Genomic DNA, 23,926 nt, shown 5'->3' on the forward strand with positions numbered 1-23,926 from the left:
TGGCCGATAGAGGCCGAAACATGTAGTGTAGAAAGAACAAGATCAAAGACATATAATATATATTGTTTGCACTTGGGACGGAATTTGTATCATTTACTGAATATTACTTTAAATCAGACCATAACTTGATTCCTTTCCATACGCCAAACTCATCCTCCATTACCATCTTACCATTCAACACTATACAGAGTGTCCCAGGAGGAATGGACCAAACTTTGGGAGGGTGTTCCTCATGTTAAAGTATGCCGATATAACCCTATGTCCAAAGTTGAATGGTTACGGAGATAATGGCCCAAGAAAAGTGTGGTCTTCTGGCAGGTCCACGCACTGTACCTCTCAGCTGAGAGGCCTTATCTATGTTTGTCCTTGAGTGCCGTGATTCATCCTAGCCGTACGTATGTAGTTGGCTTTATCAGAACGCGCAGTCAGCCACGTTACGTCAGCGCTTGCCATTCATGTGTCATGTATAGTGCTTGGAAACCCTAAGGACAATTATGACATGGCGAGCGAGTATTTTGTACTTCAATTTTATGGCTTCATGTCACTCACAAGTTAGTTTGATGTTACGTACATTATTAACATTACAGAATCCACATATTCCTGCCAGTTTTAATATGTATTTTCTAATAAACAAGTGTGCAACGCCGGTCAAAGTTTGACACTTCTCTGGCCATTATCTCCATAACCGTTCAACTTTGGACATAGGTGTTTTGGGTTATATCGGCATACTTTAACATAAGGAACACCCTCCCGAAGTTTGGTCCATTCCTCCTGGGACACCCTGTATATATGAAACACATGAAGTACTGCTAAATGAAAGATTCAACAAGTAAGCAATTGAATAATCTGAATTTCAACACAGTCCAGTGAACCTTTTGGCTTTATTAGCTTAAATTAGCCATAAAGGAAAATATAAAACAACACAGAGTTTGTATAAAACATCAATAAGTATCAAAACACACAATGTTAAAAGGAGCTAATAAACAGAATAGCTACTAACAAAACACAAGATCAGAGAAACCTTTATTGCCAACAGATCTACATAAAAGACAGGAAAAGCTATACATTTCTTATAACAAAAGAACCATTACTGGTCTATTCTTTAAATGAATACTGCAAACTGCCATTCACAGCCAAGTTCCCATCTACACTTCCATTGTGCGCAGTAAGTCATTTGTAAGGTCTCGCTGTCTGCTCTTCCATAACTCTGCCTCACACATGAAACTGATGGTGAAGGTGGTATATTTACCACGTAACTGCTATGAATTTACATAATATTCCTACTAAATACAAAGAAATACAGTTTTAACAATTACAAGGAAAACAGCATATTAACTATTAGTCTCTTGATTCAAATACAGTGATCCTTCTTAGCAATAATTTTTTTCCCTTTGGCACTACAGCCCCAGTGGGCCAAGGCCTACCTCCATGAACTCCGTTCACTTCGGTTTTTCTAGATCTTAGACATTCGGTAGGACTCCCTGGGTGGGTGATCAGCTCGTCGCAAGGCCTCTACCTGTACACAAACACAGAAAAACGCACACAAACATCCATGCCCTGAGTGGGATTCGAACCCATGATTCCGGCTTCCGAGCGAGCAAAGACAGTGCACGCCTTAGACCACTCCGTTACTGTGACCAGCCTTATCAATAATTACAAAGCAAAATTCACAGTCACCTTATAAATATCTTTTATTGAAATGTTGTAACACTCAGCCTTCTTTCTCATTGTTTCTAAAGGTGATGTGTATATCTGAGATTATTCCATAATCAGGGCCAACAACTCAATATTAAAATGCATAAAATTCAGTCAGCATGTGAAGCGACAAAAGAAAAGCTGTGAAGATTGATTGCCCTTATCTTCACATTATGAAATAAACTTTATCATATCTCACTTTAGCTGTGTAGAAGAACCTTGAATCATACATGAGCGAAGATCTGACATCCATCCTGTTTACTGATATATATCAGCTTATTCCGTGTCATACTGTATCCTTAAAAATCAAAAGTATCAATATCTATTGTATCAGTGCCTGATAAGTATACAACCATACTTGAAAAATCAAATATGCACATCATTTTAAGCAAATGAACTTAAAATTCAGCACTTCCATAACACAGCTATGGTCCACCTAAAATATCGCTTTCCCACTGCCACGCTGAATGAGATACGTAAATGAAATCTAACTAACCAACTCCATGAATCGGAGTTCCTTTTGACAAGGTGAGGTCGGTTCACTTGTTCAAAAAATTTCCTGTTTTATGGAACCAAAAGCTTCATTACCATGTTCAAGAAGGTCCACCACTGCAACCAATCCTTGACCTGATTAATCAAGTCCATGCCCTCATGTACTGTTTCTTTAACATTCACACTATCCCCAGATCTTCCAGATGGTCAGATTTATCAACTAAAATTTTGGAGTTCCCCTATCATGCTATATGTACTGAATATTTCATTCTCATTAATTTTGTTGCCTTAATAATATTTAGCCAAAGGGTACAATATATGACACAAACTCTGTCCTAAGTGTAACAATTTACTGTATTTCTTTTGTCTTCCTTTCTTCTGTACTACATGTTTTGGCCGCAAACGGCCATCATCAGGTGTATACTCTCATGTAGCTGCTACACTGCACGTAGTTTAAAATTTAAAAAACACTAGTCTTCTCAATTGTTCATTTCGCCATTGCTAAGAGGTTTCGCTATATCAGAATCTTCCCCGCTGATATCAGTCACATATGTACAAAATCTTTGTTAACCTACACACGTCAATTTGATTTTCATAAACTGGCACTTTTAAAATCTTCAATTCCAATTTTAAAAATTTCTTTAGAATTTTTTCGAATTTTAAAATTTAAAATTCTCAGGGTTACCTGCCCTATGTCTATAGTGCTGCAGCGGCTACTTCTTGTTTTCAGCACTGTTCAGGTGTTATTCTGTGTAGGCTCCCTGTGCAGAGTGTAACAGGATGCTTAAATATAATATTGTAAAAGGGTACAAATTATGAACCTATTCATTATTCAAATTTCTCCATCTTCTTTTCTTTCTAGCCATGTTCTCAAATAATTATCCCACCTGATGATTTTGTCCTGCACTGTGGTGATAGGACATCATCTAATTTCCTCCCAACCAAGCTCATGACTACCATTTACGAGTAATAGAGCTCCCTGTTCTTCTTTGTGGCTTTCTTGTTCTTGTATAGTATTTTAAAATCATCAGCAGAAAGCATAAGAGAATATGTTTATTTCAATTCCAGTCCCTCCTGATTTTCTTAGAAATTCTTAATTATGTTTTTTCAACTGAGAAAAGGAAGCCATACAGGATAACACACATGAAAACATTTTAAACACTGCATAATGGCTGATAATTAAACATTTTTTATTGAAAAATAATTTCAAGTGTGAATGTTACACTCCTCTTTTCATTTGCTTTCTGAGAATCAAACATTAAAATTTCTTTGTGTGATTTTTTCTGGTTATTCAGAATAAACAAGTCTTTCATCTAAAATGAGATCATGTGCAGCGAATTACGGTTAAAAATAGAAGATATTTTTAGTACTTAGCTGTTATTCACTCAATTCACTATCACTGCCGCAGTACATAATATTGATGCTCTTTATACACTGTCTTTTTAAGATTTTGGATGTGAGAGGAAGTATTTAATTTACTGCGTTCTACTACATTATGCATGACATGACAGTTCTGATATATTCAGAAGGTATACAGCAATGTGACTCATAGCTAGGGGATTCTCAGTTCAATTCTCAGTTGAGGATGGTACAGACAGAACTGCTACTGAGGTTCGTAAAATCTTATGTGAATTCGGTTAGAAAAAAATTGACAATTATTAATGAAGCTTTCTATAACCATCAGTTGTACCCATATAAAAAAATTTTAATATTTTCGAGATTGTCTACTGTCTGGAACTGAAGTGGCAGAATACAGTGTGACACCTTTGTCTGGTTCACAGCTGGTGAGAATTGGGAAACCCAAACGATTTTATGTACTAAATAATTAGATACTGACTGAAATGAGACAAGATTAGTATATTATTCTGTAAACTGAAGATTCTTGTATAGGAAAATGTTGTCTTAGATGAGTTTTCTTCCATCTTGTATGGCATCATCTAGTCCCAAGGACAACGGCAAATGGGGCTATTTTTGTTACAACAAACCCATCCATCATGACTCCTACTGTAGTCAACTGTACTTGTGTTGTCAGCCCGGATACTGTCCTGTAAACTCCTAAGAGCCATTCTTGCCAATTCCGTTGCAACAACGTACTCACTGCTGTTGTGTTCAAGAGGGGAGCTCTCTGATGGGTCAACATCAAGCTTGAACACTAGTGGAGAATCCGCATGGCTTTGTGCTGGCCCTGAGTGTCCAAAGCAATCAGGAACCCCTCCTGCACATTAATGTTTAGAGGATCTCACAAACAAATAACATCCTGTCTATCAAGTAGGGTAAAAACATTTCATTTGTATTAAATACAACAAAAGTTTGGATACCTGTTTGTGTCTATACAGGTAAACTATTTATAACTGAGTGGAAAACTGTTGACTTTGACACTAATCATGAAAAAATTCTTGGACATTCAGGCTGCGAAGGCATTTTGTGGCAAGATGATGATATTTGCCACTCTTTGACTTTTAAACAGTGAAACAAGCCAGAGACATTGTCATATATACATATAAAATATTCAGAATGTATATCCTGTAATCCAAACATGAACTCTGAAGCCTGCATGCCTTCCATTTAACATCAGCCATCTACTACAATGTAGATGAGTACTCTTGTGTGCTGAAATATGTACTCCCACCCTCACTGGGATCCTCCAACAAATTTTGGGAAAGTAGTTTAATGGAAAGAAATTATAACTCAGTAGCCCAAAATTATACTTTTATGGTTAGAAGCTCTTTCTTTTTAGAGGGATTACACTTACCGGTGTAATATACAACTTTGTAGCTCCCAATACGTACCGCACCAATTTCCCCTTCCTTTCCATTCCCACTGTGTGGATGGAACAACACCTGTGCACACAGAGAAGGTCCACAAATCCAAGTAAATTTTACACACTATAGTTTTCAGAGTACAGTGCAAGAATAATACTAAATGCAATGCAGAATCTTACAGAATATTAATTCCTATCAATTGATAACAAATACTTATTAGTACTTATTAGCTGATTTATTGTTCAGCAAATGTAAAAATCTTATTACCTTCACTTCTACTAAGTATCATGACTGCAACTGTCAGTATGGTAAATGTCATGTCTCTTCATGTATACTTTTATTCACGTAATTATTGGTAGCTTTCGTTTCTTTCCATATTAATAAACTGAGATATATAGTGACTACTCAATATGTGGTCATGTGAAGTGTCTTAAGGCGCGTCCACATTACTTGTGCTCGTGTGACTCGCTATGCTTGCGAGTAATGTGGACAATATGACAAGTCATGAGAAAAGCAAATTTTTAATTTTTAATTTAAAAACTATAGTCAATAAATTAAAATACTACTACAGCCTATATATGCTACAAGTAAATGTACGGATCCCACACACCGAAGCCTGGCGAGTCTCCCAATGAGCACGAGCACGAGTAATGTGGACGCGCCTTTACAGATTAACTGAACAATGCATTTACTTGATTATACTTCATTCAGCAATGCTTACAACTGTTGTAATTATACAGAACTGAATTACAGAAACATCAGATATGTACAGGAAAGGATATACGAGTAGAAGGAAGCAGTTACAGACGAATTTCAGGTACTATCTTGGCATTTGCCTGGAAAGCCTGAGAAACACCATTAAAATTTCTCTGAATAAGCACTTTTAGGAGCAAGATTTAAATGTGTAACAATAAAATCATACAAAATCAATAGTGATTCACAATCTTAATGATATTAAACAACAGAAATATTACACATAATAACTGTAACATAACAAGAATAGTGGATAAAATATTATATTTAACAATAAATATATTCACATAAACTGACAATGTGAGTTTACAAACCAATGCCAAAAATAATAAAAATATGCTGTACCTTTTCCCTATGTGTAACACAATAGTTATTTCTCTTTTTATATTAAAAAGGAGTGAGGTTAGCAAGATGTGGCATGCATGTGGAGGTGAGAAATGCATACAAAATTTTAGTCACAAAACGTGATGGGTTGTGAGCATTTACAGAACTTACACAACTTAAGATGATACTATTAAGATGGATCTTAAATAGAATGGCAGAGTGCAGACTGGATTCAACTGGCTTAGGATATGGTCCAGTGGAGGGTTATTTTAAACACCATAATGAACATTCAAGTTCAATAAATGGCAGAATATAGCCATTTAAGTGACTATCAGCTTCTCAAGAAGATTCTATTCCATGGACCTGAACTTATTAGACATAACACTTACATTGTTTCATCTGTGAAAATGACACTCCTTCTGCAATATGACTTCAATTGTGAATAGTATGATATTTATATAAGTTCTGAGGTTTTCACAGCAGTGAAGATTAGTATCATGGTCTCTTGGATCACAAAATTGTGTTATCAAGAAGGTGGCTATCAATATTTCAGAGGAATACACCGTCACTATATATAGGATAGAGGTAATATGTTCCTCCAAAACACTGCATTCAACTACCAAATGCAATGTGGTGTTGTAACTTGTAGGACCATGATATGAGTCTGTTGTGCACGGTTCAGACTTGTTTCAAGCTGGAAGAAATTTCAGGTGGTAAGGACTGTAAGGAAAAATGGTATGACTCAGAATGAGTAGCATGCATTCAAGAAAATATTTGTGGTATTACAGAAAAGATGGTTATGTCAAAAATTGGTTAATATAATATAAGTGTATCATAAATTTTTTGTTATTTACAGGATCAAATAAAAACCAGATTATGTCTCTAAGCACAATACTTTTTCTTCATTGATATAATGAAATACTGAGTTAAATACTGTGACATATTTGCTCTATGCAGGAACTGTTGAGCCACAGAGGCCTCGGAGCATGCGTGCAACTTGAGAGTTGTGGATTGTATCGGCGCGTTACTACGTGACAACTCTGTGAGTGTTTAGAGTGCTGTCATACATCCCCACTCATCCCGTAACTACGCAACGCTCAGTAAACACCCCTCCCCACTAGGCTGTAATGTCATACAACAGCAGAGTCCGTGCAGCGACTATTGCTAGGCAATCTGCAAACACGGCAATTACCCAACAGGGAAGCGAGGTGCATTTCCCGCTGTCCGTATGAGGGTTTATAAGAGAAACTGGAATGCCTAAGTAGATCAGTGGAAGTCTAGCAGTCGCCGAGTTCAGGTGTTCTGAATGAATTGTGAATGCGAAGCGTACGTCATAAGTTCAGTTGAAGTATAGCAGCCATGGAAAACGAAGAACCGGATGTGTGATCAGAAGAGTTTATGTGTGATAATCAGTGATAGTTTGTGATAACTGAGAAGGTATTGGGAGTGTGTAATTCAGTGACACTTGTATAGCTCCTGCGTTATAAATACGTGAAGGCTACTGAAGAGAGAGTGAAGAGATTATTGTGTAGCTTGTAAAGTGCGTAAACCCGTAACAGTGCCATAATTAATTGTAGTTATGACTTGTAGGTTATTAAATAAACCAATTAACAAACTGAACAGCGTCTTCAGTGGCCAAACATGTTACAATACATTATTGTGTACATATCTAAAATGTTTCTTCTTTTTGGAAAAGTGACATTTCGTGACTTAACCATTCTTCCTTAAATCATGTGAAGTCAAATTTTAAAATGTTAAAAATGTATGGTGTGTTGACTGTATATGCTAAACACCATAAAATACCAAAAAATATAACTTATATGACAAGAGACTTGTGCAGTAAAAAGAGTAAACAAATAATGCTAGGAGTACAACATTTTATCATTCAAAATTCATTAGCATAAACTCTACACTCTGAATATAAAATGGGGAGTACCTTTCAAATATGCAATTACTTTGACAGCTTTCAGATAGAGCATGCAGGTTCTGTTCGCTATAACTGTCATTCATTCAATATCCACCTCTAAATAAAAAATGACAAACAGCTTCTTGGAAGATAACCACATGTTCATCTTTAGGGATAAGAATGGATATTATAACCTGTGGAGCATTACATAATCTTAATCCCTATCATCTGACACCTGGTCTATGTAGATATGCATGTGTTCTTGTATGTTGTATGTGTAACTGTCTTGAATTTAATATTTCCACACCTTACTTTAATGCTTTAAGTATGTAAAATAAAAGCACATTTTCCAGAATTTTCAAATCTTTACATATAAACAGCTTCAACCAGCACAACGCTACTTTTTGGTATGCCTGAATGATGTACCTCTCTGATACTGTGGGCAGAACCAGTGATGACAGATGTCATGTCCACTCCGTCAAAATATCTGTCCCCAGGAATCTTCACTCCTGCTAGCATAGCCAGTGTGGGTAGTATATCTAGACTTGATGTCAGAGCATTGGACACAGTTCCAGCCTGAAAAAAATACAGGAACAACTTCTGGTTCTTCTTGAGGAACGCAACACTTCTTCCTAAGAATTTCATGACATATTTTGTCAGAACTCACTTTCTAATGGTCTATAACAGTGATAACCAAACTCTTTGGTCTCAGAAGTGTTATGTGCAACTGCAAACCAAAACCAAAAACTAGAAGTGTAAAATGGGCAGAGATCAACAACAGTTTTGCATGGTACTCAAAGGAAAAACTGCATTGAAAATGAAGACTTTTCTGTGTCATAAATGGGATTAGAAAAAAAAATGTCTGTTTCTAGTATAAATCTTCTTTCTTTATTAGTCATCATCGTCATCACCACTGATGCCGCCACCACCACCACCACCACCANACTTTGCATGCGATCCTGTTCGCAATTATTGCTAGATTCACGGGTTTCTGGGTTAGAGTAATTGTCATGGATAAACCTATCCTTATCATGAACACGTAACGCCACGTTACATATATATATATATATATATATAAGAATTTTCCAACCAGAGAATGTCTTGTTATTGCAAAATATAATTAATAAATACAGACTTTGAATCAGTTATACAATAAATGCTGGAAAGAAACTTAAAGTTAAAATATCATCTACAAGCAAAAATATTAAGAAAATAGTTGTTTCCACTCACCAGGGCAAAAAGTAAGCTCAGAAAATTAGCTTACAAATCAATGTTTGGAATTCCGGTGTTTATAAAATACTACCTTTTTTTTGTCCGTGGGAATACAACAAAATCATAAAAACCAACGACTGACTCAATGATGTAAAGCATCAATCGAAGTATTTTATTCTTGTATTATAATTATAATCTAATTTATTGTACTTTTATGCCAAGTACTTTAATATAATTAATATTATTGTATCCAATTTTATTAGTACTGCAGTTCAGTGGTGTATATATGTTAGCCATGTATTTGCCTGATGATGACTTTTAATAGCCAAAACATGTAGCAGAGCCAAACTAGGCACTGACCTTGATATAGTTGTTGTGATGGTTTCCATAAAGAAATTGACTACTTTTTATGTTGGCATTCATAATAAAATCTCTCACTATGGGACTAAAAGACTGCAGACAACTTAATTTGGGAATCACTGGTCTATCAGATTACATTAAAGAAAGGCACTAAAAAGCACAATTATATTGAAGAAATTATTAGTAGTAAATATACATACAACATTTTTCTCACATTTTGATTCTATAAACACATTCATCATTGTAAAATAACAGTTCGCGTACAAATTCTTCCTTCCTAAGCACTGCCTGAATTAGGCACTAACTTACAGTAGTCATATTTGGGTACGATAAATTTGGACACTTGCTGATAACAGTTCTCCAAAAGTGATCATGAGGACCATCACCCACCAAGCCACATTCCTCCAAATATCATCATCCTAGATTACAACATACTGGTGAATTAAACCAAAGTTCTCCCCGTGCTCAAGTGCAACATCACGAAGACAAAGAGGAAGTACAGATAAAGCTCAATGCATTAAGTTCTCCAACACATGGAAGTGGGCGATCAGATTCATGTCCCAGCCACTTTACCCCAAGAAAAAAAAAATGACCCCTGGTTTCTACTGAATGGGGGGATGGGCAGACCCCAGAGTGAGTGTATGCAGTAGTAAAAGAAAAACATTATGCATCTGCCTGGAATCAAATTACACTCATTCAGTTCATACCCTAGTCACCCTCCTAAGTAATCTAGCTGACATAAGGCACTTTCAGTTAGAATAAATGCCAGTACCTCAGTGTGCTCGGGCCAATATATGATGGATGGTACACGATGCCCTGCCTCCCAAATTGTCTTCTTTGCTACCGCACCTCCACCACCTCCCATGGGAGAAGCCTGCCACATCCCAATGAATGGACCAACAGAACCTGACAGACCACACTTCTCTTCCCATGGCCCATTGTCAGCTGCAATAGTAAATGTAGTCTTCATGCCAAATAATGATGCGAGGAAAGGTTCTACCTTCTGGGATATAACACCATGTAGTCTGTTGAAAATCAACTGAAATTTCACAGAAACGTGTTGCCTCCATCTTCATGGACAAAGAATAAGTCAAGTAAGAAACCAGAGAGCAAAGCAGAGCTTCTTGCTTGGCTTATTCATTGACCTTGAAGATGGAATGTAAATATTCCTCCAAAACACTGTTTGATTTTCAATGTACTATACAGCATTATATCCCAGAAGGCAGAATTCTTCAGAATAATCACTGTGAAAACTTCAAATTCCACAACACACAATGACTTTAAGACTGCACTCAATTTTCTCTGAGTTGAGGTAGCTATGTTCAAATTATTATGGTTTTCTGCTCATATTCCCAGACATTAAAACATAAAAACAAACAGAAAACCAAAAAATATATAACCCTTCTTTTTTCTACTTTAACATCACTAGTTACTCTCTTATTCGCAATTTTTATTATCCATTAATAATTCATTACTTCTTATGGGAATATAGGCTTTGCTATACATGTACATGTGTGTGCATTTGTGTCTGTTTATAATTTTTGAACATATTTTTATTGAATTTCATATGCATATCACTATATTGGAAAATGCCCAATTTCCATAACTAATATCATAATCCTTCTTGAGAAAGTGATAGTTGCTCAGCTGGTTAAGAAATTTCCCACCTTTCATGGAACTCAAAGAATCATTACTGTGTTCATATGAGCCAATCAATGGACCCAACCCCAAGAAAGGTGAATCCAGTCCTCATCCTAAAATATTTTTCCAACATCCATTTCAATATCATTCTCCTGTCCGCTACACCTGAGTCTCCTTAGTGGTCTCTTCCCTTCAGCTTTTCTGATTAAAATTGTTGGTAAGTATTTTTCATCTCTCTACCAAATTTTCATACTGTCACATGTTGGGTGTTTGTCACATGACAAATAACTTCACGCCGTTTTGGATCTAACAGATTTATTCCACACTCGCTCTTACACTTAAACTGCCATTCACTCGATACAACTTAACAACAACTCATGGCTGCTGGACTCCACCTCATCTCTTTGAAGGCTAGAAACCAACTGCTAATGCTGAACTAACTCTGGCGACTGCTAGACTTCCACTCTCTCCCTTAGGCATTCCAGTTTCTCTTATAAACTCTCAGCAGGACAGTGGAAAACATGCCTTGCTGCCCTGTTGCGTAATCGTTGTGTTTACCGATTGCCCAGCAATAGTCACTGCATGGACTCGCCTGTTGCATGATGTCACAGCCTAGCGGGGAGGGGTGTTTACCGAACGTTGTGTAGTGATGGAAGGAGTGGGGGCATGTGACGTCAGTCGTGGAAACGCAGAGTTCACGTGACCCCTACTTCCTATTGCACCATCCACATTACAATACTGTTTAATTTCTTTGCAGCAATAATAGCAACACTGCATCTGTCCCAACTTCTGTGATGTGAGCAACATTAGTGGCAATTAATGCAAGATGCTAACATTTTGTGTGGTCTGAGATCCCCATAGAATGGGCCCTTCCCCATAATGTAAAACAGCAGCATGGTGGCTGTATAATATTTGTATTAAACTTTCTAAATAATAGTGCTATTATTATTATTAGAGGGGGTGGGTTTCCCCATGCACTTAGACCAGTTATTGGTCCATTGTGTGTCCCCTTTTAATTTCTACTGTCGCCATAGCCTACCGGTACTGGTGCGTGCTATCAGCCCCGTTCAGCCAACGAGGTTGGCCGTCGGTACCTGATATTTCCCCCATTTACCAGAGGCACTGGAAACTACTTGGGTGGGAAATTGTTGCCTAATTTAGCTCAGAGGTCTCCTAGAGACATGAGGATCTTTTACGTGCCGTAAATCTACGACACGGGACCCACGGCTTAAAGTCCCTCCCGGAGGACTTGTTCCCTAAATTTTTCCGCCCTTAAAAATTCCACGACCTCCGCTGGGTTTGAACCCGCGTACCTTCAGTCATGAGATGGGAACGTCACCCCTAGACTATGGAGGCCACTAAATAATAGTGCTAACTATGAAACATTAAAGTTGGGCATATGAAATTTAGTACAGAAATAGATCACAAATATACCTACAAATATTGTATGATGAATTCTTGTGTATGTCAACAATTACAAACATAGTATTTGTCCATGAAATTTGAATTTGAATATCAATGTGTAGTGTTAATTTCTACTCTTGGAAATCATGCAGTGAAATATGTCACTATATTGCATAAATCAGACAGAACCTATAATACTTCTAGCCTTGAGACACAGATGGAGGAATTTGAAGAAAAATACACTAATAAATTCTTCAACACTGCTACAGCAGAGACTAACATTAGAAAACAACAGCACCAACAATTTTCTGACAGTGACAGTCACAAGCAGACAAACAACTGTAGAAATATTTTCTATTGAAATAATAGAATCGAAAGGGTTATGTAAAAAAAACGAAGGAATCTCAAACTTGATTGCAGTTTGTAGCCACTTGGTTCTCATTTCTTCAACGTTTTAAAACCTCATTTCCACATTCACTCCAAAATAAGCAGCCAATTCATACTAACTTGTGAACCAAAAAAGAGTATTGTTGTTTGTCTGCTTCACAGCAGATAAGATAGATGCCACAAGCCCATCTAGTTCTCGGAGAGTGTCTGCATATTCTCCTCGCCTGGTCACATTGTCGTATCTATGGCCGTGGGCCAGTGGTACATGCATGTGTGACAGTGCAGCATAAAGGAAGTAAGGCACGGAAGATCTGTAACAACCACACAGACCAGCAACCAACTAAACATCTTTCTATCACTGTACAAGCATCACAAATTCAGATGTAAAGAAGTTCCTTAAGCCTCCATAGAAAAATCATGGATACGCCTGCTCACTGTGTTCAATTTCTGACTTCTAATTGGCTCCTTCAGCAGCCAAAACAACAGAGAGAAAATTCTGGGACCTTTGTCTCGATTATAACAATGATTTCAGTTCTTTCCATACAAATTCCTCTACCCCTTCACTGCAAATTATTTTCTCACCATTCTCTTAAAATAATACAATTTTAAAGTAAAAATTTAGAGAATGCAACAAAAAATTCTTGATGTGGACTAAGTCAAAGGTCACACTATATTGTAAGGGTTAAAAATCTGACTGTTACAGAAAAGAGGTCTTGGCATGCCACCACCAGATTTTATACCATCAAGCATATATTTCTGACTCTCCCAGAATTGCATACACAATTCAAACATCGTGAATGGTGACAAGAATATTCTCCTTGATCAATGCTGACACCCAACAATAAATTTCAAAACTACTAATGCTCTCTGAAATGTGAAACATTTGACAGTGTTGATGTACTGCAATGTCATTCTGAACAACAATAAAATTAACTGAATGCGAAAATCAATTTTTAGCTACTAGATGTGAGATGAATGCAGCATGTCATGTGCAAGGCTCTATCATTACATATGCAAAAGCCCAAGAATATTTGGCAATGAAATTTACTGTATGTTCCTCAACGGGAGCTGGATGGATCGAGTGTCTACTTACGTACTGCGAATGAAGTTGCTGGCAAATTCAGCATACATTGTGGCTAGGTCTGCCAGTTTCACTGGTTGATGTGCAATGGAACGGTTGCTATACAGAGGCAGTGCGGGATCCATAATGCAGTTGGACAGTGCGGAAGCACAGTGATACACACTGTTATCTTGGAAGAAAGCAATGCTTCAGTCAAACTATTTCATTTAAATAATTTTCTGGGTAAATGAAGGTACTGCTTTTAAACTATACCCGTTCTCTTTATTAATGTTAAAACGTACTGGAGAAGAGTCAACAACTTACAGCACACACCATGTCACATGAAGAAAGTTTACATGAACTTCTTATCCAAGCTATCAGATCACAAAAATATTTCCTCTCTAATAAAGTGACATACACTTGACTAGACCAACTGCGTGGGAACATACATACTAATGGGGCATATAAATATAACAATGATAACAACACACAGATATTCACATGGCTAAACAAAACGATGCAAAAAACACAGATGCCACAAGAAGAGAGTAGTATAAGAAAAGATTAAGAGTCATATTCTCAAGCAAATATATTCAAATGAGTGAATTAAAAAAATGAATAATACTGGAATATTTTAATTAATTTAATAATTTAACTAAATATTTAACTAATGCAGTATGGCTATTTCAATAAGGGAACAGCTGCTTCTGGATGGCCAAGTATGGCAGAAACAAGTAGCAGTAACTGCAATTTTAACATTATTTTAAATGATGAAGTATTTTGTAAACAAATTTACATTAATGATGGAAGTATTTTTTTATTGCTAGTGGGGTGGGACTAAGTCCCTTGCATTCTGGTCTATTGTACCAGTCCCAGATGATAGGTGAGGGTCATTGTGGAGCAATTGGTGGAATGCAGATTGGCAGGGGAAACCGAAGTACTGGTAGAAAACCTGCCCCAGTGCCACTTTGTCCACCACAATTTCCACTTGACCAGACCCGGGATCGAACCCAGGCCGCCGCGGTGGGAAGCCAGCGACTAACTGCTTGAGCTATGGCACGGCCCAATGATGGAAGTATGTGAAGTGATACATCAAAGCAACAGGAGGGTGGAATAAAATATATATTTTACTACATAAAAAAGGTAAAGTTATCAATATAATTAATTAGGTAAGCACTATGCCATGAAGACATACAGCGGAGTGGAGGTACAGTACCACCATTCCTGACCTTGCCAGTAGACAGAGGTGAGTGCACAGCTTCATTCCCCTACCTCTTTACTCCCAAGGAAAGAGCCCCTGATACTTATTGGATAGAATGCCAAGTGGGCCCCAGAGCCGGTCTGAATGCCGCCAAGAATGCTGGGATTCGAACCCGGGCCGGCCAGCCTGCAGCCCATCACTACATTGACTCCACTTCCTCTTTACTATGGCACTTTAATCAAGACAGAACACATTACCTGAAATTTACAGGTGTTTTCCTTTTCTTCCAATTAATCCCAGACATCAAGACAAAGTCACAAGACAAACATTATAATAATATGCAATATGCCGCATTAGTAAGAGCATCAGTACAATTCTAATAACAATAAGATCTTCACTAAATGCAGCATGGAATATGTATTCTGCTTACACATATTCAAGTATACAGTTACACATACTGTAAATAAAACAAACCATAAATTTTAAAATAAAAAACAATGCTGGCATGCTTGGAATGTTAAATTTTAAAATTTACTATCAAGTGGTACAGCAAAGAAAAACATCGCTAACTTCGGATCTAGGGTAAGATGTATCAGCTACATTACGTAACAATACCAGCTTAAGTGAGGTTTCTTGTTCTGGTATGTCCTAACTTTCCCTCTCCCTACCATCCTGTGTGCTTATTCATAATCTACTTTAAATTCATGGAACAATACGAGGGGGTACCCAAAAGAAACTGAACTTTTTTGTTTAAACTTATTTATTCAAATTTTAAGCATAAACCTTCAACCCCCTTCAAATGACTCTCCACTTACACTAATACACTTGTCTGGTCTTTTATTCCATTTTTCAAAACACTGTCTAAATTCATCTTTTGAGATGCTTGACAGCGCCTCCGTCGTTTTTTTCCTTCACCTCAGCAACATCAGCAAAACGCTGAAAAAAAGTTTTGATCATTTCGGGACTCTTCTTTCAAAGCACAGCATGCTTCCACGCGACCTTGTTTTTGTTCAGCAGTCAGCAGTCATGGCACGCATTTCGCAGCCATCCTTTTCATTCCCAAATCTTCTGTCAAAATTCGCTGAACTGAGCTCCAAGTCACTCCCGACAGCTCCACAATTTCTGCAATGGTCCGTCGTCGATCTTCCTTGATGATTTCACAAATTTTTTCAACATTTTCATGTGTTCGGGCCATTGCAAAAACGACGATCATACAGAACAGTTGTCACTATAAACTCTGCCAAAACTAGTCCTTGCCTTCTGAAGCAACGGTAGTTAGCTTATTGACTCAGGAATGTTAGCTCTATGTGCTCATAGCGGCAAAACGCGGTACTACAAAAGCTCTGACCACAAAAAAATTAGTTCGGTTTCTTTTGGGTACCCCATCGTATATATTTTGGCATGCATGTAAGCTAATGAAATCCAATAATATAACATGAGCCTGATACCTTACCCTGTTAATTTCATTCCGATTTCTGAACCACTTTACCTTCAGGACAACCTGGGCAAAGAGGAAAGTTCATCCCTGGAGGATCAGCACACCCCATGTCTACACTGTAGGGGACACCTAAGTATGAGTGAAACCCTTTATCCAGCGGATGGTGTCCTGGTCGGGTACCAAGATGCCACTTTCCTGTATCAAACAATAACTTTGTCTTACTTTCATGTACAATGCACATTATACATAGCAAAACCTGCTACATATTGTTTTGTTCAATGTATGCACAAACTTCTAATAAATAAAAATAAAAATGCTTGTAGCATAGTGCCACAACCAATTACGCTACCACATGCCTGACAATCTTACCACCATCTGTGAGCCGAATGTCTAGAGAAAATGTGGGAACCGCGACATCTCACAACCCTATGGGCCTTCATGGTCTGTTACAGGGACAGCTAATATCTTTAGATTAGTAAATTCCCCACACACAGCTGTCAGCAAACTGACATATGTATTCCAGAAAGGTAAGCTTGCAAGTATGCATTTCACCTAATTTTCTGTGATGTCCGAATTTATTAGTATCTACAAAATATTTTGTCTCAAAGTACACCATAAAAAGTCTATGAAGCCACTTACCCAGCATTGCAGTTCTGTATCCGGCACTAGATAGAATCTCTGCAATTGTGGTCTCATTGGTAGGTATACCACCTAATGAATCTGGTCCAAAATTCTTGGTAAGACCAGTACGCAGACCTAAACGGCCAGTCAGAAGGGCTGCTCGTGAAGGAGTGCATACAGATGCCCCTGCATGGAAATCTGTTAACCTATACAATTTAACATAAAGACAGTAGCAACAGTACTTAATGAGTTAAATTCATAATATGTGCAGTTTATATACTACTAAATAGTAAGTAATTAACTAAACTTCATGGAGATAAGCCCTTCTTGAGAAGCCACTAGTTGTGCAGCTACTCAAAAGTTCCCAGCATTTTATGGAATCCAAAGTTCATTACACACAAGAGACCTCAACTGTTCACTATCCTGAGGCAGATCAATCCAGTCCATACAATCCCATCCTGTCTAAGATGCATTTTATTATTATCCACCCACCTATGTCTTGGTCTTCTAAGTGGTCCCTTTCCTTCTGTCCTTCCCACCAATATCCTATATGCATTACTCATCTCTCCAATTCACACTACATGCCCTGTTTATCTCATCGTCCTTGAAGTTTATATGCTACAGCTAGGGTAATGAAATCCAGAAAGTTATGTAGGCTGGAAACCTGGGAGACCAGAAATTTGACGGGGAAACATCTTGTAAACTGGTCACATGGAACCTTATGGAAGAAACTGGATGATAATATTAAGATAAATCTTCAGGAGATAGGTTGTGATGGGAACTGGATAGAACTGGCCCACAATCATGTCCAATTGCAGGCTTTGTTATTAGTGGTGCTGAACCTTAAGGTTCTATTAACATAGGCAGAAAGTTACACAGGGAGTTATTACAATTATTTATTGGTTCCCTGAGTACTTAATAACACTGTTCCAATTACAGTACCAAATAAGATACGCAGACATCATGAATGGTAAATGGTGGGAGAATTTGGAAGAAGGCGGACATGTCTATTTGAAGATACTATCCCAGAACTCTTGTACAGAATGAGGAAAATCATGAATAACCTTTTTTTTTAATTCGCTTAGTGGGGGGGTGGAGTCCAGCTGTGTCCACTCAGCGCAGTGGCCACTGATTGCCGTATTGTACCTGCCTGGGTGATTATGATGATGGAGAATTTGGTGGAATGAAGATTGGCAGAGAAAACCGAAGTACTTGGAGAAAACCTACCCCAGCGCCACTTTGTCCACCACAAATCCCACTTGACCAGACCCGGGTTTGAAACCAGGCCACCGCGGTGGGAAGTCAGTGACTAACCGCTTGAGCTATGGCATGGCTATATGAATAACCTTAGCCAGGATAGCATGTAACTGACTCCTCATGAATACAAATCTACAAGCTTACTGCTACACCAGTCTACTCGCTAATTACTATAAAACTGCTATTAAGGCAATATTCCCTTACAAGAATCATCTAAATGAGTGACTAACCCAAACTGTCATCAACAGGCCCAACCATTCTCCTATGTACTGAGTAACTGGGACACCGTTACCAGAGCATGTAGCTGACAACTCAATTCCATTAATGCTGAAGTCAAAAATGTCTTCACAGATTTTCATGGCATATTTCTCCATTAAGTAGAAGAAAAGTTATACTTTTACCTTTAGGTATTATATTGTGAGCCAGTGTTTATATATGACAAGCTGCTTCTGACAACTTTGATATGGGTAATTTGAGCTTTGTGTTCAGTAGGGGTTACACCGAACCAGTAACTAACTCCACGGAGATGGGTACTTCTTGAGAAGCCAAAAATTGCTCAGCTGTTCAAGAAATTCCCAGAAGTATCTGGAACTTGCAAAAGTGTCTGCCATGGGTCCCTGCCTTGAGCCAGATGAATCCAGTCCTTCACATCTTAACGCAAAAATAAATTGGTGAGATCTCGGGTTCTGATGGCAGTAAATATAAAGAATACAGTCTTCAAGGATGTGACACCATGTAGTTTGGTAGATATGTACACAAAAAAAAACCCCGGTGATTTCAGTGTGCAAGCGAACCATACCAACTAAGTGACCGCCACTTGTCGGCGAAGTTTAATGCCAACTTTTGCTGATAGAGGGTGTCGCGTGGTCAGTGCAACGAATCCCCTCAGCCGTTAATTTCGGTTTTCTAGACCGGAGCCGCTCTTTCCTTGAAATAGCTCCTCGGTTATCATCACGAGGTGGAGTGGACCCTGTTCCAAACCCACTACTTCTCTGAAAAAGTGTAGCGCCGGGAATCGAACCCGGACCTCTGAATTTGTAGCCAGGCACGCTGACCACTAGACCACAGATATCTATACAACAGTTCAAAATAACCTGCTGCCTCCATCTTCAGGGTAGAAAATAAATTAAATTTGTACACTCCATTAATAATTTTACTGAAATGTGAGAAATAGCTTTTTATATGAAAAATAAAAGTGAAAAGTTATGTATGAAAAAACTGTTAACCACATAAAAATTCCATTTTGAATTTAAATTCCCTGACTCAGCCACCATTACCTATTTTTAAAACTGCAGTCATTGACACTGATTTTTCACATATGCAATATACATCTCTGCAACTAAAAACAAAACTGTAAAAATTTGAAAGAGCCTAATATATTACCCATAATAAATTGTCTAACGGTCAATGTGTCAAGTTTTAAATACCTCACGTGACAGCGTCACGCAACACAAGAACTGGGTTAAAGATCACTCAATGATGAATCACTTCACTGTATCCTATTAAAGGGTTCATGACCTCCAATATAATTCTAATTACACGAGTTCCAATAACACAAGAAAAAACCTTCATTTTATATTTATGTAAAAATATGAAACAAATAACTAAGGAACCAACATGTGAGATATTACATACAATTACAACATGTACCACCATTTAAACATTTAAATAAATTCTTCATTAGAATATTAACCTCCAGTGACCTACTGAGTCCTCTTTCAAATGACACATGGCAGGTATATTCAAAATGGCAGTACCTAATTTCCTGTTCCTGGTATCCAGTATTCTAAACTTGCTCCCTTATCTTCAGATTCAAGACACATTTATCTCTATAAATTTCTGAAAATACCCAGATTGTCAAGCTATCCCTGTAACAGGCCATGGAGGCCCATAAAGTTGTGAGACGTCAAGGCTCCCACATCGGCTCACAGATGGTGGTGAGGTATAGCGCAGTTAGTACTGTGACTGGGTATGGGCCAGACAACCAATGAATTGGAGTTTAAGTCCTGGTACGGACAAGAATTCTCTCTTCTTCACACCATCCAGAATGGCTCTGGGGGCCACCCACCCTCCTATCCAATGTTCACTGGGACGGGGGCCTTAACAATGTAATATTTCATGTTATGTACATATCAGTAACATGGGTACACAAGCCTGTGGATGCTACGGGAGTGCACTGTTCCATTCTTTATGCTACTGGTTAAGGTGATCAAATACTGGAGTACCAACCTACTCCAGAGCTGGAACAGCAGAATCTCCTCTTACCTCAGTTAGTACTATGCATGCGTTCAGCATCCCTCAAATAAAAAACTGCTCAAATACACCTTATTTCATTGCTGCTAATCAGGGCAGTTTACTTTTCAATAAGAGTGATTAGAATACTGTATGAAACTATTTCTAACAACATTCATAAACATAACAAAGACTTACTGTATATATTATGCAAAACTGACTGAATATAAAACGTCAATTAACACGGTGAATCATACATAAGTGTATTGAGCACAATTTTGAATACAATGCATTCAACCAGTGCTTACAAATGAATGTATAAACAAATCAGTCACCCCTAGCTGCTCTTTCAGCACTGTATGCCAGAACTGGCATGTCATATGCAGGGTCCTCCCACTATTACCACCATCAGGCCAGGGATATCACTTTAGCCTTCCCCCCCCCCCCCCCCTTCTAACCCTGCAGCATGACAACCCTATCAAACAGTACTTACTTCAGACTTTCAGATAACTATTTAATGATTAAAATTAATCTATTCTGAAAATGTACATTTTAGGACTGATACAAGAGTCACATGGGGGGGAATACATAACTATATGTATAATTTGTTTCCAGCTGACCTATCCTTTCTACCTGCACTACGACCCTGGGGTCAACTCAGCCTCTAACAGAAATAAGTACCAGGAATCTTCCTGGGGGTAAAGGACAGCTGGCATGTAAGGTTGACAACCTCACCACCATCTGTGAGCAGAAAGTCTAGAAAATGTGGGAGCCTTGACATCTCACAACCCTCTGGGCCTCCATGACCTGTTACAGGGATAGCTTTACCTTTACGTATATATATACATGACTGAGGAGCCAGGATAGCAGAGTCAGCATAGCACGTTTTAGGAATTAAAACAGAACCCACACTAAACAAAATTTCAAACTATAAACCCTGCTGGATTCAACATGACAGAAAGCAAAAAAAGGGAGATTTCCAAGACCATTACAAAATCACAAACCACATGATCGAGGAACATGGGACTAACTTTAATGAGGCTTCTAAATACACGAGGCCAGAATGGGTCATTAAGTAATCCAACATCCCGACTGTTGGATGTGATCATTTTGATTGAAAATTTTGATTGTGAAGATATCAAAATATACAACAAGGCTCATGTGCATTCAGAATAATGTCGTATGCACAGTACTATGCTGACAATTTTCTTCACTTATCGCATGGTCTTCATTCATCTTCAAAATTACAGTACGATATATTGAGCTGCCATTATCTCAAGAAAAAGCTAGCTTTAATTTACGTACTTTTACATTACAGACGATGAATTGCCGTATTAGATGTATTTCAGTGTTATGCTCAGAATCTATTGTGTGCTGTATATTTTCTAAATATTAAATTTCGTAATCTTTAAAATGATCCTAATTAACCAAGTTATAGCTATAATACAGTTTCCAGTTACAGATATTATACATCTGACTAAGCGCACTCTTACGAACCTGAGACCTTCCCGTGCCAGACTGTCAATATTCGGGGTGTCCACCGTCTCAGGCCAGTTGGCCCCAATATCTCCCCAACCCATATCATCTGCCATTATAATCACAATATTGGGTCGCAAGTCTGTCTCTGCTGCATATACCAAGATTAGCATCTTCAGAGAAACACAAACACCACTCCACAATATTATCATATTCACGATTTGCTGAATAACCTTTCAAACAATATACTAACTTCAATGCTTCCGTTGTACATTAACCTCTCCGCACCTGCAGAATCCTTCCTTAATTGTTACTACGCTTGTCCACACAAAACAGCCATACGTATCACGCATCAGATACGTCCTTTTCTATTCATGTCGTTTTCATGTTGACATTTTTTTCCTTATCTTCACATTAAATATAAATCTGCATCTACAGCTTTATGAAAGTACCCAGACTGTAACAATTCTGCCATCTATGAAATAAAAACCATCTAGAAAATTTATATACTACAGGTCCAATTATTTGAAAATTTAGAATTCATTATGATTCATCAAAGTGATTCAAAGGGTTGGCAAAGAAATGTCTATTAAACTGAAAATGTGTGAAGAGATAATTCAACCGTTGTCCGTTTACGAGTAGATACATGAGATGACAAATCGGATATTTTATTCAGACTTTGTTGTACTTTTATTTTTCTAATTCGCTTAGTGGGGGGTTGAGTCCAACTGGGTCCACTCGGCACGGCGGCCACTGATTTGCCTATTGTAGCCTGCCCCGGGTGACTATGACTATGATGATGGAGAATTTGGTGGAATGAAGATTGGCAGGGCAAACCGAAGTACTTGGAGAAAACCCGCCCCAGTGCCACTTTGTCCACCACAAATCCCACTTGACCAGACCAGGAATCGAACCCTGATCACCGCGGTGGGAAGCCAGCGACGCCAGCGACTAACCGCGTGAGCGAAGGCCCATAGGGTTGTGAGAAGTTGAACAAGTTGAAGGTCCCACATTTTCTACACAATCGGCTCAAAGATGGCGGTAAGGTTGTCAGCCTTACGCGCTTTACTCCCCAGGAAAATTATGTAATTAATTCCTGGTACTTATTTCTGTTTGAGCCCGAGTCGACCCCAGGGTCATAGAGTGGCTGGAAGGTTCACGTTAATCACGGCATTATGTACCATCACAAGCAAAACCTAAAACTAGTAATAAGTCTCTCCATTCTGCCACTAGATGGCTCTGTCAATTGTCAATCATGTCATCCTTTTCACGCTCTTGAAGTGTGCTCATTTCGAGTACCTTGACTCTACTTTTTTAACGCCGCCTGCCCATATATTATGGCTGTTCTCAGTATACAGAACCCCTAATGCACAATAATTTTTAAATTTCCATGGCTGACATATCTTTAACTATGAAAAAATATCATTAGTTGGTCTCCAAATATTTGTACATTAAACAGACTTACTAAAGAATTTTTTTACACCTCAGCCTATCCAAAATTTTCCAAATGTGAGCCAGATTTCCCAAGCTCCTAATGATTTTCATTTACTATATGAGATATATAAAGATCTATGCCACAAATAACTGCTGAATTTGAGTCTACTGCTAGTACATGCCCAGGACTTGATGAAAGAATGTATTCCATAGAAATACTGGAAACAATATATGCCATACACACAGGTCAGTAAAAGAAAGAACCAGATCA

The 23,926-nt window shown here is 38.1% G+C and overlaps 1 protein-coding gene across 1 annotated transcript; it reads right to left on the reverse strand.

Moving 5' to 3' along the window:
* Positions 1–2,933: 2,933 nt before the first annotated feature.
* LOC111875314 (arylsulfatase G) lies at positions 2,934–22,916 on the reverse strand. The gene is made up of 9 exons (XM_023871455.2): positions 22,243–22,916; positions 17,275–17,462; positions 16,687–16,830; positions 14,030–14,186; positions 13,057–13,247; positions 10,277–10,449; positions 8,359–8,508; positions 4,940–5,027; positions 2,934–4,402 (listed from the first exon to the last, which is right to left on the reverse strand). The coding sequence occupies exons 1-9, from the start codon at positions 22,431–22,433 to the stop codon at positions 4,125–4,127; spliced, it is 1,560 nt and encodes a 519-aa protein (XP_023727223.1). The 5' UTR covers positions 22,434–22,916; the 3' UTR covers positions 2,934–4,124.
* Between the last annotated feature and the right edge of the window lie 1,010 nt (positions 22,917–23,926).

The sequence above is a fragment of the Cryptotermes secundus genome, unplaced genomic scaffold (assembly GCF_002891405.2).
Source record: "Cryptotermes secundus unplaced genomic scaffold, Csec_1.0 scaffold442, whole genome shotgun sequence".
NCBI lineage: Eukaryota > Metazoa > Arthropoda > Insecta > Blattodea > Kalotermitidae > Cryptotermes > Cryptotermes secundus.

Excerpts from the sequence above, each read along its gene's own strand:
- LOC111875314 (XM_023871455.2), bottom strand. The coding sequence starts at position 22,433 with ATGATAATATTGTGGAGTGGTGTTTGTGTTTCTCTGAAGATGCTAATC. Across the intron at positions 14,187-16,686 it reads TTGCCCAGGTTGTCCTGAAG|ATAACAGTGTGTATCACTGT; the intron begins GTAAAGTGGTTC and ends CTTTCTTCCAAG. Across the intron at positions 10,450-13,056 it reads TACTCTTTTTTGGTTCACAA|CTGACAATGGGCCATGGGAA; the intron begins GTTAGTATGAAT and ends TTACTATTGCAG.